Below are 17,800 nucleotides of genomic sequence, written 5' to 3'. Positions count from 1 at the left end.
TCATCTTTTGATTCAAAGTTAGAGTTGTTAATTACTCTATTGCAGGTACCTGATATTCACCTGGAATTAGAAAAAAAGACTCAAGTACATTGAAAATGTCTGACAAAATGTTTTAGCAAATGAATATAACACATGTTAGTGTAGTAAGCAAAGTTTTTTTTGTCACTGAATTGCTGCAAGTGTTGAGATGCTCTTTATTTGTTCACAGTAGAATTCATCACTAGAATTGTGTTTTTTTAATTATTTGCTTTGCTTATAAGGAATTTCTTTTCCTAAACTTTGTAGCTCTTTCACTCTGTCACCATTACAAGGCAATACCTCTGTCTAATATATGGCAAGTTAGTAAAGGAATTTAACCTTAGCATTATGAGACATGGGCGTCATTTTTGGGAATGACGGCATCAACAATTTTTAAGTTTGTTGAAGTTTTGTTTTATAGATTAGGTTCTGTTCTAGAACTGAACATAAGGGAGGGAAGAAGGGGGGAAAAAGGGAGATGTTACTTTTGAAAGGAAGGGGACATAGTGAAGTAAATGAAGGTTGAGCATGTCAATGCTATATATAACTTTGCAAATATTGGTCAATGTTGGGGCAGTATTGTTTAGATACTTGGAATGAGTCCCACCATTGTATTGTTGAATAGACCCTATCTGTTTTATAAGTGATACATACAGCAGAGATACATCAAGCCACAGATGCAAGTGAGACACCAGGTTCCGAGGAACATTACAGATAACTATAACACAGTGTGGGGGTTGTTGTGGTTCCGAGGAACATTACAGATAACTATAACATAGCATGGGGGTTGTGTGGTTCTGAGGAACATTACAGATAACTATAACACAGCGTAGGGGTTGTTGTGGTTACGAGGAACATTACATATAACTATAACACAGCATGGGGGTTGTTGTGGTTCCGAGGAACATTACAGATAACTATAACATAGCGTGGGGGTTGTGTGGTTCTGAGGAACATTACAGATAACTATAACACAGCGTGGGGGTTGTTGTGGTTACGAGGAACATTACAGATAACTATAACACAGCATGGGGGTTGTTGTGGTTCCGAGGAACATTACAGATAACTATAACACAGCGTGGGGGTTGTTGTGGTTCTGAGGAACGTTACAGATAACTATAACACAGCGTGGGGGTTGTGTGGTTCCGAGGAACATTACAGATAACTATAACACAGCGTGGGGGTTGTGTGGTTCCGAGGAACATTACAGATAACTATAACACAGCGTGGGGGTTGTGTGGTTCTGAGTCATCCCTTACTTTTCTTGGAATGCTAAAGCAGACTTTTCTTGCCTTGAAGAATCTTAGAGAATAATTGGCCTTGGCCTCAATGTGAAGTTTTCAAGTTGATCTCATTGACTGACATTGATGGTTGTACAGTTGATCTCATTGACTGACATTGATGGTTGTACAGTTGATCTCATTGACTGACATTGATGGTTGTACAACAAGAAACTACATTGCATTTATCATGGAAGATAACTGCATATCACAAAGGGAGATTGCCATGATGAAGTTTCCTGCTTCAGCAATTCCGTTATTGGTATCTATTTGTATAATTCCTCTGTAGAGCAAGTCTCCAGAATTTTTGTTTCAATCAAGCTATTTGCAGTTACATATGGTGATAAATTATGCAACTAAAATGTGTAGCTGTTTGCATTTATTGTATTTTTACAGTAATAGAATGATAACCGATGAAGTGGATCAGTAGGAACTGCAATTATATAATTAGGGATGATAATATAAAAATCGTATATCAGCCTTCATTTTAAACACAAGTTAACATTTTAAACTATTTTTAAATAGGCTCAAATTGTGTGCATCCAAGTAAATGTACAAAAATATCCTCAGATTTTGTAGAGCTGTGAGGCAGAGTGGTCTAAAGTGTAATCACAGTCTTGGTCTAGGAGTATCAGTATAGGAGGGATACAATGAAGGCATACAAAAAGAGATTGACTGTGTGAGCATTCTTTTGATTGATAGATACATTTTGTTGGCAATCACACATTCTAAAATAAACACTGGATTAGGTCTCAATGCAGCAGGTTTAGGTTCAAACCCTTTCAAATTTGATGCAAGTCCTTTACTGTAGTAAAACAGAATCTCAAGATTTACAACATTAACACCAACAATAGTGACAACAACACTTGGTTCTCATACAATGCATCATAGTTAACAGTTGTTGTAGTCTTCAGAAAGTTAAACATTATATAAAGTAATAACAAGTCCTAATAGAAACATGTAAAAAAAAAGGTAGGAACAAGTCCTAATAAAAGTATGTATAAATAAGAACAAATCCTAATAGAAACATGAAAAAAATAGCATCAAGTCCTAATAGAAAAATATAAAAAATAGCAACAAGTCCTAATAGAAAAATGTTATATAAAAAAAATCCCAAAAGAAACCTGCTATAAAAATAATAACAAGTCCTAATAGAAACATGTATTTAAAAAAGTACAAACAAGTCCTAATAAAAGTATGTATAAATAAGAACAAGTCCTAATAGAAGAATGTTATACAAAATAAGTCCAAACGGAAACATGCTATACAAAATAATAAGTCATAATAGAAACATGCTAAATGAATCATTAATGGATTGTTCTTATTTTCTAAAATTGAGAAACCTATGATAAGAATTATTGATGACATAATTGTATTTCAGGCAGTATGGTCATTATTGACAATATGGATTGCCTTGTAATGAAGATATTAACCTTGTTTCTTTGTGTCTCTAAGTTTGACTTAATTTTTTCTCCATGTAGATCAGCTCTGCTTTGCCACTTCTTTCTCTCTCAACAGGTTCTCTATCACAGTGACTTTGAGAAATCTAAGGGCCAGTGTGTTCAAATTGCAGACACGCTGGATATGCAAAGAAATCTACAGAATACAAAGAATACCAGTCTGGTAGTGACTGCTTGTCCTCTCAGCATGGCATATCCTGCAGTCTGTGCATTAAGCATTTTGTTTCTGAAGATATTATACTAACAAAGTTGTGGATGTTGTTTAGAAGTGCAAAAAATTTATACTAACAGCAAGGCTTTTGATGGACTTTTAAAAGGCTTTTGATGGACTTTTAAGATTTAGGCAAAGCATATTTTATGTTTATTTATTTTTTATAATATGGCAGTACAGTGTTGCACAGATGGCTTTGATATTGTGGACCCACTAGAGGCCTTAATAATGATTAGAGTTGGATTAAGCTGCCAATGCAGGTTTACAAGAACAAGTTCTAAGAATAGTAACTAGCAAAGACCATGCATAATAACGTGGTGATCTGGGGTCTGATTGGCTGATGAAGATGGCACACTTTTGCTGATGATAAAATTGGGATGAAACATTGTTTTCACCCTTGTATCATGTAGATCTAGGGTTTATTCATCAACAGATTAAAATCTGTACATATTAAAGAGATTATCTGGGGTCTGACTTCCTGACCTTGGGAATTCAGTAAAGGGTTTATTCATCAATAGATTAAAATCTGTACATACCAAAGAGATTATCTGGGGTCTGACTTCCTGACCATGGGAATTCAGTAGAGGGTTTATTCATCAACATATTAAAATCTGTACATACCAAAGAGATTATCTGTGGTCTGACTTCCTGACCTTGGGAATTCAGTAGAGGGTTTATTCATCAATAGATTAAAATCTGTACATACCAAAGAGATTATCTGTGGTCTGACTTCCTGACCTTGGGAATTCAGTAGAGGGTTTATTCATCAATAGATTAAAATCTGTACATACCAAAGAGATTATCTGTGGTCTGACTTCCTGACCTTGGGAATTCAGTAGAGGGTTTATTCATCAATAGATTAAAATCTGTACATACCAAAGAGATTATCTGTGGTCTGACTTCCTGACCTTGGGAATTCAGTAGAGGGTTTATTCATCAATAGATTAAAATCTGTACATACCAAAGAGATTATCTGGGGTCTGACTTCCTGACCTTGGGAATTCAGTAAAGGGTTTATTCATCGCTAGATTTGGATGAAACTTAATTGTAGCTTTATAAAAGGACCACATAATAACCAGCTACACACATTAATGAGGTAGCTTTAGTTCTTATTTGAACCTTAAATTAGTCTGATTGCTCTGACATTATGTAAAGCATTGTTTTCTCTCCTTTTCCATGGAAAAAAGCCCCAGGTTGGGGCCTTATGATATTCAGGATGCTCTGCCTCTCATTTCCTTATCTGGAAGGAACTTACTGCTTCCTTTATTACATAACCACAGTTGTAAGAATTAAATTCCTTAAAATAACTGCAGTAACTTTCAACAAGAACTTTTTCTTGATACTGAATTACTGATAAATAATTTTTATATGTTCTTATTCATCATAGTAATGTCAGCAGACAATAAGCAAAGTAACAGAGTACCTTTGCATATTTTATATTTCTACATTTATTTTTTAAAAAAATTATTTTGGTCATTTTGAATTGTATGTTTTTATTTAGGATCACTGTTGGTGTGTGATTATTCAGCTGTGTGTGCATTAAGTATGCATGTTTATCCAGACTGCCATTCCTGGTTATTGTGTTAAATGTTGGGGCAATGCCCCCATTGTAATCTTCATTATTACAATTCATTATTATAATTATTCCAGTTCATTATTACACTTTGTTTTACGGTTCATTATTTCAGTATGTCGTTTGAATGCATAGCACTTGCATTTTTATCAGAACATTAATCTTTTAAGAAGTATTTAGGAATAAAAGTAGGATGGTCTTTCATTCGGTGTGATTCGCTTGTTTCAAGCTTTATTGAAGCACAAGGTCATCTTGATCATTGGGAACCCTGCATGCTTGGCATGAATAATAAAGTCGGGTGTCCTGATCCTTTAACGGACTTGCCCAATAGTCGGGTCCTTTAACGGACTTGCCCAATAGTCGGGACACAGAGCACAAGCTAGGTTATATCTCACTTGATTTTTGTGATTTGTTGCTGAGCCATTTCAAATTAGGCTTTTCTATATATAAAAAAGGTGCATGTGTGCAGCCTGGAGAAAGCACTGTTATAATCAGTGTTACTAAAATAGGAACATATCCCCAACAAGTGCTTGATCAAATTTCACAGTTGAAACATCATTAAATTGATGTTTTTACCACTGCCTGCTAGCTGATAAATCTCATTCCCACTTGGACATCATGTTTCAAGTGTTCCGACCCAAATAGACAAGCGACTGTAGTTGTACATAAATCCATGTTTTTGATAGCAAAGGTATAAGTATCTCCAGCCAATATTATTCTGCTGACCTGCCACAAGTTACTTGTAATAGTTGTAAGAATTATACTTTGGTTAAGGTAACAAGTTTTCTTATCTCTCACAGAACGATTATTTACATGACTTGTTAATTTATTTTTGAAAGGAAAAAAAAATTTGCCTGACTTAACATTGCACTTTGCTTTAATTTTTTTAATCAGTCAGGTCCTGACATATTCTGTTTTTATTAATGCGGTCTTAATTGCCAGCTTGGAGAATCGTTTTTACAACTTTCAGTCAGTGGAAAGTCCAATCTAATGGTCTTTTGCTTAGTGTTAACTTTGATATTTTGTGGCAACATTCATTGTCATCATGCAGCTTCAGTCCCCATTTTCAATATCAGTCATTCCAGTTTTGGCATGCAGTCTTGTTTTGTATCCATGAATGGTTTGTAGCATAGGAATCTAACAAATCATGGTAAGAATGCAATGAACAGTAATTTAATTAGGGATGCTAGCAACCATAGTAATTACCTTTTCCATTCAAACACGTGTCTGTAGTTTAATTAGGGATGCTAGCAATTGTGGTAATTACCTTTTCCATTCATACACTGTCTGTAATTTAATTAGGGATGCTAGCAACCATAGTAATTACCTTTTCCATTAAAACACATTTCTGTAATTTAATTAGGGATGCTAGCAATTGTGGTAATTATCTTTTCCATTCAAACACGTGTCTGTTATTTAGGGATGCTAGCAATTGTGGTAATTATCTTTTCCATTCATACACATGTCTCTAATTTAATTAGGGATGTTAGCAATCATAGTAATTACCCTTTCCATTCATATACTTGTCTGAAATTTTATTAGGGAAGCTAGCAACCGTAGTAATTACCTTTTCCATTCAAACACATGTCTGTAATTTAATTTGGGATGCTAGCAATTGTGGTAATTATCTTTTCCATTCAGACTTGTGTCTGTAATTTAATTAGGGATGCTAGCAATCATGATAATTATCTTTTCCATTCATACACATCTGTAATTTAATTAGGGATACTAGCAACCATAGTAATTACCTTTTCCATTCATACACGTCTGTAATTTAATTAGGGATAATAGCAACCATAGCAATTACCTTTTCTGTCATACATGTGTCTGTAATTTAATTAGGGATACTAGCAACCGTAGTAATTACCTTTTCCATTCAAACACCTGTCTGTAATTTAATTAGGGATAATATCAACCATAGCAATTACCTTTATCATCATACACGTGTCTGTAATTTAATTAAAATAATAAAATAAATTAGAGACAAACAGTCATACATATAATTATATTGTTATAAAGGATATACAATATATCAATGTAAATTATACAATTTTATATAGTGCATTAGCATTAAGTCCATTAGGATACAGAGTATCTAACTTATGAATCCAATAAGTTTCTTTTATGAGTCTATTCATGTCACCATGCACAATATCTATTGGCATGAAAGAAAAATCAAGTAGAGAGTGATTATTGGTGTTAAAGTGTGTTGAAACATTAGAGGAAAACTGAAGATCTCTATAATTTTTTATATGAAAGTGATGATTATTCATTCTCTTAGAGACTTGTTGTAGTGTTTGTCCAACATATTGCATGCTACATTTTTTACAGGTTATTAAATAAATCACATCAGTTGATATGCAGTTAGTGTTATCGCATAGAGAAAATACCTCTTTTGTATTAGCACTACTGAAAGAAGTACTTTCTCTTATGTTTGCACATTGAGAGCACAGGTGTCTGTTACATTTAGATGATGAAAAGTGTATTTTTTTTATTTTCTGTCTGTTTAGTTCTGATTAAAAAATCTTGCAAATTCTTGGGTCTTCTATAAGCGAGAACTGGTTTAATTTTGTAAAGTGATTTGACGCTAGTTTTATTGGATAAATTTAGGAGACTATAATATTTATTAATTATATGACCTATATTAGGTAATGAAGGATTATATTGTATTGTGAAAGGAATTACATCTCTCTCTATTTTACATTCTGCTGTGTTTAAAGCCTCATGTTGAGTAAGATTAAGGGCTTTGTTCAGTGCAGAATCAATTATGTATGTAGGATAATTTCTATTTTGGAAATAAGTTCGTAATTTATTCAAAGAATTTTGTAATTGACAATCATCTGAAATAATGCGTCAGTATCTTTTGGCCTGGCTATATGGTATGCCATTTTTACATGACATGGGATGACATGAAGAATATTCTACATATTGGTGGATATTAGTTTCTTTGATATGAATATTTGTAGAGATAGTGTTATCAATATTTTTTATTACATTTACATCTAAAAATGAAACTTGCGTACTTGATGCAGTATAAGTAAATTTAATTGTAGCTCAGTAACCATTTAATATATTTGGATGCGGTTTGATATGAACATTCTTTCATAGACCTAAATGTGCCTTTATTGGGCATTGTCTCATTCATTTTGGAACGAGTTGTAACTTTTTTCCTCCAGTTTTTTTTAAATACAGGGTACTGTCACTCATTCTAGTTTATGCCCAATAAAGTCCATCATCTTAAAGTTTGAAAAATCAATTTCAAATAATAATACAAAATAATAAATAATACAAAATAATAACACAAATAGCAAGTGTATTATCTAGATAACCGGTGTCAAGTTTAGGTTTTCAAGTTTTTAATACATACAAGAGATGACTTGCAAAATGCTACAGCAGAATTGTGAACTTTTGTAAAGAAGATCCATTTGACAAAACTTTTGTTTTTTTCAAGAATAATTTCAGTTAGAAATGTAGAGCTTCAAAATGAGTTACTGAGTTAATGACGGTGGAGTTAGATTCACCTCAAGTTTGCTTGAGCTTGTTTTAAAATGTATGTTGTGAAATGAATTTATTTATGCATGACTAACAAACCTAGACTGTGTGATGACAGGTGAATATGACAGGGAGTTTCAATATGACATGGAGTTTGAATCTGACAGGGAGTTTGAATAAGACAGGGAGTTTGAATCTGACAGGGAGTTTGAATATGACAGGGAGTTTGAATATGATGGAGTTTGAATATGGCAAGGGAGTTTTAATCTGACAGGGAGTTTGAATATGACAGGGAGTTTGAATATGACAGAGTTTGAATATGACAGAGAGTTTGAATAAGACAGGGAGGAGTTTGAATATGACAGGGAGTTTGAAGTAGACATGACTATTCTCATCAGGTTGCAGACATGGTCCACTTGCCATCTATACATTTGAAGACATGAAGAACTTTAGTTTCTGAAGCACACACACTATAATCTATGGGTCACAGGATTGATATCAGCATGGGCTAGACCAGGTAACCAGCTGTGGTGTGTCCTTAGGAAGGCACTTGGCTCCCATTGCATCAGCGTAATAATTATAACGTGCTAAAAGAGCCATTAAAACCAAGAACAAATACAAAAATATAAAATGACATTTTTTTGTTATGGAATTCTGATAGGTTGCAAATATGATACAAAGTCAAAGATGCAAAAATAATTCTGTACAGTACCAGATCTGGAGAGGATTTATTAAATTTTTGTTTGTAGGTTTAATGCCATTTAATAGGCTATACATGATGGCCATTAGAGGTTTTCTAAAATTAATGTTATGGAGGATTGACGGGGGAAAAAACATTGAAAACTTTATAAACCCAGAATGAGGAAAAGAAAGGTCAGGTGGACTATTTATAACAATTTTTATTTTTACAAATTCAAGCACTGTGAAGGAGCCATGGTGGCCCAGTGCTCAAATAAGCTAGTCACATGACCAGACAAGTGCTGGTTCAGATTCCTGCCAGATCAATGACTGGCATTTGCTTCTGGGAAAGACACAATATTCTGATTGCCTTGGGACAATTCAGTGTTTGATACATTGGTAAGCTTTTTAACTAGAAACAAATGCAACAGTGAAATTTTTTAAAACCATTTTCACATCATGTGTCTGTGCAGAATTGGGTGGGGGGGAGGGAGAGAAGATGACATTACCTTTCATACTTGAACATTGCACTGTACAACTATGGTAATCTTAAGGCGGTGGTTTTGTAAACAGATAAGCCTTACCTTTAGACAATTTCATCTGTATTACAGTGTCATATTAATTAACATATTTTCATTTATTTCAGTAACAGATTCTATCATCAAAAATTTGTCATTGGCATGAATCCATAACATATACTAATATAAAAAATGTCATAATTTGCAAATCATGTGCTATGCTATATCATTGTTATTTAAAAAATATTCCATAGATATTTTCAATGTTATCTTTGTATGCCTGGTGCTGCTGCTTGCATACATGTTGTGATACGTCTAGAACAGCCTTCAGGAAGATTTTTTTTCTCATTTGTTCATATATATATATATATATATATATATATATATTCTTGATTAACATCAGGGGGATTTTTCCAGTTTTTCTCATTTTCATTTTAGAGTCTGAAATGGGGAATCTTTCTGATGGTCAGAGATTTTTCATGTGTATGCACTTGTGCATTAAAAAAAGACCTGAAGCCATGTGATTGTTAAGAAACAAAACAATTAGCACATAATACATCTTTTTATGCCACTGCCATTTCTATGAAGAGGACATCAAGTGTTACCATGTCCATTCATCTTGTCTCATCATATTGCATCTCATCTAGTTTCATGTTAGTCTATCATGTCCCATAATGCCATTTCCTGCCTAGTGTTGCCATGTCCATTCATCTTGTCCCATAATGCCATTTCCTGCCTAGTGTTACCATGTCCATTCCCCTTGTCATCTTGTCTCATTGTATTTCATCCCATCTAGTGTTTCATGTTAGTCCATCTTATTCGATAATGCCACTTCCTACTTAGTGTTACTTATGTCATTCCATTTTGTCACATTCCATCTATAGTTACCTGTGTCCACTAGTCTCATCATGTCCCATCCCATCTTGAGTTACAATGTCCACTAGTCTTATAATGTCCCATCCCACCTAGAGTTACCAATGTCCACTAGTCTTATAATGTCCCATCCCATCTAGAGTTACCAATGTCCACTTGTCCCATCATGCCCCATTCCATCTAGAGTTACCAATGTCCACTAGTCTCATCATGCCCCATTCCGTCTAGAGTTACCAATGTCCACTAGTCTCATAATGTCCCATCCCATCAAGAGTTACCAGTGTCCACTAGTCTCATCATGTCCCATCCTATTTAGTGTTACCAGTGTCCACTAGTCCCATCATGCCCCCGACCACTCCAGTGGCCCAGTGTTTAGAGCGTTTACCTTGGTCATACCAAAAACTTTAAAAAAATGGTATAACAGCTGCCTCACTTGGTGCTCAGCATTAAGAGGTTAGTGTTAGGACTGGTTGGCCTGGTGTCAGGATAATGTGACTGAGGTGGACATCATGCTACATGTCTGCGACATGATGCCCCAGTGCTAGACATCACTATAAACTGCCACATTGCAGACATCGTAGCGATATGACTGAATTTTTTAAAAAGCTATGTTAAAAGTCCTAATCTCACACACACACCCCATCATGCCCCATCTCATCTAGAGTTACCAATGTCCACTAGTCTCATCATGTCCTATCCCAATTAGAGTTATCACTGTCCAGTCTCATAATGTCCCATTCCATGTAGAGTTACCAATGTCCACTAGTCTCATAATGTCCCATACCATTTAGAGTTATTTAGAGTATTTATAACTTTTAAAAATTTTCAATGAAAACTCGGTATCACAGAAAATGATTACATATTCAATATATATTTTGTAGCTTCTTATAAATGTCTGAATGCTTGAAAGCCAGTGAAGGGAAGATAGTAAACATTACTGGATTTTTATTTACATTTTTGTAATAATGTTTTAAATGTTTGAATTTTTGTTGCTAAAGTTTTATGAAGTTTGGAATGAATGCCATAAAAGACTTATATTTAACTTTGTCCATTTTTTTTCTGTGTACTGAATAAACAAAAGTAATATTTAGCATATTCATTACATTTATCTCTGGAAGCTTTTACAAGTTTTACAACTGTAAACTGCTGTTACTGACCATCAAAAATATAACTCGAAACTGGTGTCATTGATGATGAGAAATACCACTGGACAGTGTTGTGACAGACCATACTTGTTGTTTGTACTAAGTTGGTTGGCTATTAATATAAAATTGACTGTTTAGGAACATCATGTTAAAACTACACAAGTTGATTAATACTACTTAAGTATATGGCAGATTTACTATGAAGATACCATTGCATATGGCAAAATATTGACTCTTGGCATGGGGCTTCAGAATTTACAAGATTATTTCCTTTTTTATGAGTTTCTCGGCACGAACAACAAGCTACTGTTAAGTGGAATTTCATTGCAAATTATACTGAGTAGTAAAGAAAAACAAATCAGACATTTAGATCTTCAGTTCAAAATTTACATTAAGAACAATCTCTGTCATCAGTTATTTAATCAGTTGAAATCACAGAGGGAAGAAATACTCCTTTCAAAACCACAGTGCGGTTTGTATGTAGTGCTTTATTACATGCATGACATCGTAGGGGAATAGGTCTATTGGTCCCAAAATAGACGTTTGTTTTTACAAGAATATGGTGCAACAGACCTTGAGAATGTGGCTAAAAGAGTTGGTTGCTTGATAATGGTCCATTAAGGGAGGTTTGACTGTTAAAGAAACACAATGTTCAAAAATGACAGTTTTTTTTTATATCATAGAACCTGTTTCCTAGTTGTATGGTTGTTTATCATTGAACACCTGTTTCTCATTTGTATGGTGGTTTATTGTTGAACATCTTCTGTTTCCCAGATTAAGTATCATGAAGACTTTGAGAAGGAGAAGGGGAAGTACCATCTGGTAACGGATGACCCTGTGACCCTGCGGGCAAAACAGACAATGCAGACTATTAGTAATGTTGAATATCATCAGGTCCGTGAGCGCCGTGAGAGCCAGGAGATGAGAAGACCTGCTGAGCAAGTTACAGGTATAAATAAAATATAATAGGCACCGGGATTTATCAAGTAGTGGGGGCATATAGTGTTCTCCTTTTATGTATGTGTAGGATTTAATTTTTCATTTAGGTCACTGTCATTGGGCATTTTTGTTCCATGAACACATTTCTTTATGTCAGAGACACTGTGACCTAAATATTGTGATGATATATATTTAATACCAGAGTGGGATAATGCATTCCTTTTTTGGAACAAGAGCTTGTGTTGGGACAGTTAGAGTCGGACGTCTTCACTTGCTGTACAGCATTTACTTGAACGAAATTAATCATAATTTCCTCATAGCCTTGACCTTAGGAATGCACTTAAAACATCACATATTGTTGCCAAAAATTGCATTTCAATTTGGCTAGAACTCTGTGTTTGCAAAAGGATTATATGTGTGCTTCCTCATTTTAACCCCCAACTGAAAGTTTGAGCTGTTTGGCTTGGTTTCCAAGTGTAAGGACTGTCCCAGGGCAAAAATAACTTTGGTATGTGCATTTGTCCTTTCATCCCCAGAAGGCATGTACTGGGTTACAGGGGTTATTTCCCTTTGCTAAAGTTGTACTCCAAAACAAATATCAGTTACCTGCATAAGTCTAAAATTCAGATTCTGATCTCCCAGTTGCTTTTCCTACTTGGGGCAGTGTGATACATGAGAAACTGTAGGCAGCTTCTATATTGTTAGACTTGGAAGCATGTTGATTGAGTGGTTAAGATACTGGATTTGTGACCAGACAGTTATGTGTTCAATTCCCAGAATGGGATCAGCCCAGGTCAGCTGCTGTGGTGTTTCTGTGGGCAAGACACATTGATCTTATTGCTTCAGATAACATGTTCAATGCATTAAATTTGAAGCCCATCAATCTGTGTGACTTAGACATGAAAACATTATTTTGTGTAGTAGAAATAGGCAGTAATAAAACATGTATTGGTAAATGGGCAGTAATAAAACATGTATTGGTAAATAGGCAGTAATAAAACATGTATTGGTGAATAGGCAGTAATAAAACATGTATTGCTAAATAGGCAGTAATAAAACATGTATTGGTGAATAGGCAGTAATAAAACATGTATTGGTAAATAGGCAGTAATAAAACATGTATTGGTAAATAGGCAGTAATAAAACATGTATTGGTAAATAGGCAGTAATAATACACGTATTGGTAAGTAGGTTCAGTGAGGATGGATATTGCATGAATTTGCACGAAAGTGGGGGGGGTTCTTGTTTTTTTTTTTTTCTTGTGTAGGTGTTCAGATTTTCTCCAGTGACATAATGTGCTGTGAATTCACTATTTTTTGTGTGGCTTTCATGTATTTTGTGGTTGTTACAAATAACAATTTTAACATCCAATCGTAGAATTTACCATCCCATTGTAGAATCTTCCTATAAAATTGATGCCCACAAATAGATATCTTTCAAAATCAATGAGTTTAAGTACAGACAAAAATGTCAATTTTCCTAAAGCCACACCAGTTGATATACTGGAAAATAGATGAATTCAGGGTACATTATTTTGCATACACACTATTGGAGGAAATGTTCATAGAGTGCATTGCCAAGTTTTACTAGAATGCATATGTATACTGCATGAATGTGTGTAAATTTCTCTTTGGCATTTCTAGTTTAAGATTTTATCCAGATAATGTGTAATTACAAAATGTCAGCAATGTTTATAAAGGTATATCTTATATCATTCCCAATTTCTAGTCTTCCCAGCAGGCAGCAGAAACAATAATGCCTTTATACCAGGTTGTATTTCAAGTTGTTTTCTCTCCCTGTACATAAGATGCCATTGCAAGGAAATATTTGTATTATTACTGTGAATTGATATATTTACATGGTTTTGCTCCAACTGACAGTTTTTGCAGTATTTAAAATTCGTGTTTTGGATAAATGGTCCATTCGTTTCTACAAAATGATTATTGTTTGTTTCCACAAAATGATCATTGTTCGTTTCCACAAAATGATTATTGTTCATTTCCACAAAATGATCATTGTATGCTGAGTCATCCATGAAACTGCTACCCCAAGAAATATGACAAATTCACTATATTTTTTTATGCAGGGCATGTGTAAAATATGTTACAGAAACCTGAAGAATTAAAAAAAAAACCAGACAAAATAACTTTTTATTGAGTTTCAGTGTAGGAATTCATTGAGACAAAATACAATCAGTATGCCTTTTGCAAAATTATTTATACCATAGTCTACCACATTAGTGACTTCACTGTTAACAATTATGAAATAATAATAAAAATAAACTGATCAATACAGTTATTGATGGCATCTTATGTATGTGCGGATCTGTTGATTTTCTTGTGAACTTGTCTTTATTCAGAGCTTTTGTTTATTTTTCTTTATTTTTGAACCTATAAAATGACACTGAAGTTTAGAAATATAATTGAAATGAAGAGGACATCTTAACATAAATGACTGAAAAGTCTAACAGAATTAGTTTTTGAGAAATTTAAGGGTGAAGAATGTCAAGGGAGATAACTCTGGTAATGCAATAATATTCATGTTATAGGTAAATGAAAAAATAAATGTGAAGTTGTGGAAGATGAGATAGCTGTCTGGATAATTTTTTAGCAGTTATGTTTGAAATTTAATGGCATAAATAAAATTTAAATTTCCTAATTGAACATTATATCTAGAGGACATTACTTGTATTTCAATGAACTGAATATGTTGAAAGTGGAGATTTTTCTGGTTAATTTTGACAGAAAATCAAATGGAGACTGTTCAAACACCAACTTGATTATTATAATATAAGTATATTATAATATAAGTAATTTGTATTCTCATTTAAATTTGTGTTTATGTTTATATGAATTTCAGTTTAGTTGTTTGGGGTTTCTCAGAATGAAAGATAAAGAAAGGATCATCAATAATGTTAAAGAAAAGTGAAATTATTGTACATTAGTTTTTCTCATCTGTGATCTCATCAAACAGGAAAAGGTAATACACTGTGATGGGTTGTCTCTTCTGATTTAACTTCTCATGGGTTTAAAGCTGCTTGTCAGATTTTGATCCGATTTTCACTGCTGTAAATTTTAAAATGTCCATTTAATTTTGTAATGCTTATTTGTAATCTTCAGTGTCTTTTTCATTTCAGCAATTTAGCTAGTTGATTTTTAAAAGGATCAGATTTACAGTAGAAGAAATGTCATAAAAAAAAGATCTAGCCAGGGAATGTAACATGCATGGAAAATAACTTAAATTGAGTGAGAGTTTTTATCTTTCATTATTCAAGGTAATTGGATGAACTACAATGGAAGCCATTTGTAATGAAACTAGGAAACTGTCATCTATATCATAAAAAAATTAACATACCAGAGTTGTTTTGAGGTAAACTTTTAGTCCATGTAGCCAAAAGCCATGTATCTTATGGCATGATACTGCATCCAAAAATGCATTCATCCATCAGTCTGTCCATTCGCATTTGCTGTTTTCAACTTTTATCTATTAAAAAAAATCCCCTCCTTCCCAAAAAATCTGCTGGACCAGTTTGGATTGAAATGGTAGGTGTGTTTCATGGGATCTGCTCTGCCATAATTTTGTTCAGGATTGAATCTCTAGTAGTGGTGTGTTTTCTGTTGCAATGATATGGATACCAATTTCAGCTTCTCTAGATGGGCTGAGACAATTTTATCAGATACGCCGGAATATTTATCTTTATGGCATGTTACGTTACAGTTATGGCTACCACGGTTGTGCTACCAATGGTGTGGCTTCCATAGCAACCAGATGGAATACTATTCTTGACTTCTTTACAAGGAATGAACCAATTTTGCTTAAACTATAGTTCCTTCCACACGGAACTGCGAATGATACCTCAGCTGTTTCTCATTGAATTTTCACATCATCTCTAAAATTACTGAATCTGTTTAGTGCATTATTGATTTAAACATCATTCATACATGCTGAAAAAGACTGGTCTGTAATCATGTAATCTGCCATGTTTGTCTTGAGCTCTGGAAGAGTCAGTTTTTAATAATGCAAAGAAATCAAAGGGAGGCAACTACATCAGGGTCAAATAGGAAAGCTGATCACCCCTTAATAAACAAAATTGACTTTTCCACATGATATGATAGCATAGAAGAATTTGACATAAACAAATCACCCTGTTTCAGCATGTAATGAGTGGCAAGTTTACACTGTTTGTTGATACAAATGCTATTGAAATAGTTTGTGTACGAAACATATCTAGTAATTTTATGTATATTTCAAGACGCTGTCCTGAAAATTCACTGAGGTACAGACGAGGATATCATTCACAATGCTGTGTGGAATAAACTACAGGTTGGAATTTTTTGTAGGACATGCACTATCAAAATGTTTTACAGGATGGTTCCCATAGCAACTCTGTTGAAAACTTAATATCTGCTCACTAGAATGGTTTAACAAATGTTTCTTAAACTTGATAGTTTTTCTTAGGGCATGATTTATCAAATTTGCATTCATAATGGTCTTTTGTGCAATTCTGTGGCTTCCATAGCACCTTTACGGAAAATCTGTTTTCAACTTATTCTCCAAGAGAGCAGTGCCAGTTTTGAACAATCTTGTTAAGAGTGATACAGATTTTATCTTGCTTGCCTGGCAATGGTGTGGTATCCATAGCAACGAGATGGAAAGCTTCACAAGAGCTTAGACAGTTTTCGATCAGACTGGATATTTCTTGGTATATGCTGTCATAATCGGATATGGGGTAACTCTTAGCAGTGATGTGGGTTTCTTAGCAGGCAGGTGAAAATCCCATTTTCAACTTGTAAGGAACAGCCAAGCAGTGTATCACAAGCCGAGTGTTATCAGGAAATCGTAATTTTTATAAAAAATTTTACACAGTATAGAGGCAGTTTTTGGGACTTTGGTATATTTTAGTGATTGAGTGGTCTGCTATTGAGGCTGCAAAAGTAAATATCAGAATTTACCATCTTAAATATTATAATTTATTTAGAGCCATGTTGCTAAAATATAAGTAGCCAAAATGAAAATCCCATTTTTTAAAACAAAATTGATCATGTTTATATTCACAAACAATATAATATTTAGACATTCTGAAGAATCTGTTGTAAATGGCTTCCATGCATGATAAATATTCTGAGTGTTTTTTTAGTTTGCCTGTTATGACTTGTGTAATATCATTCCCAGAATTCAAATCTCAAGTAACAATGGCTCCTATGGAACGTCGCCCGTCAGATGTGGCATCAGGAAGTATGTTCTTTTGTTTTCCAGCAGCTAATTCTATACTGCAGACAGGGTCTTTTAATTTTATAATCTTGTTATGTAATCTACTCATCCTTGTGACTGAGTCTCAAATCTACCAATCCTTGTGACTGCACAAATATGCTATGAATTCACTTTTATTTCAAGAGAAAAAATTTGTATGGATGTCTTCTTTGTCTCAAACTATCAATATTCAAGGCCCCAATTAAATGTTCTTCATTATAAGTGTGAATATCATTCTAGTCCCAGTCATAAACACCGCTGTATATACATGTGCATAAGTCGGATTCAACTGTAGCCTGCATTGACCCAGATACGCTGTTGCAAAATGCACCAATAGATCTGAGTCATTGCAGATTGTTAAAG

General features: G+C 34.1%; 1 protein-coding gene across 7 annotated transcripts in view; it reads left to right on the top strand.

Annotated features, from left to right (window-relative positions):
• Nucleotides 1-17,800, top strand: part of LOC149791200 (LIM and SH3 domain protein F42H10.3-like) — a 135,135-nt gene that overhangs the window by 68,971 nt on the left and 48,364 nt on the right. For 5 of the 7 annotated variants that reach the window (XM_089969652.1, XM_089969653.1, XM_089969655.1 and 2 more), the window contains exons 4-6: nucleotides 2,817-2,921; nucleotides 12,023-12,197; nucleotides 17,360-17,422. In XM_089969652.1, coding sequence (XP_089825778.1) covers nucleotides 2,817-2,921; nucleotides 12,023-12,197; nucleotides 17,360-17,422 — 343 coding nt within the window. The remainder of the gene's footprint in view (nucleotides 1-2,816; nucleotides 2,922-12,022; nucleotides 12,198-17,359; nucleotides 17,423-17,800) is intronic. The other 2 variants (XM_089969657.1, XM_089969658.1) reach the window with 2 other exon arrangements.

The sequence above is a fragment of the Sinohyriopsis cumingii genome, chromosome 9, assembly GCF_028554795.1.
Source record: "Sinohyriopsis cumingii isolate HCF-2022 chromosome 9, ASM2855479v2, whole genome shotgun sequence".
In the NCBI taxonomy this organism is placed as follows: Eukaryota; Metazoa; Mollusca; class Bivalvia; order Unionida; family Unionidae; genus Sinohyriopsis; species Sinohyriopsis cumingii.
The sequence above is the reverse complement of the archived record's forward strand: the minus strand, read 5'-3'. Positions and strand labels throughout refer to the sequence as shown.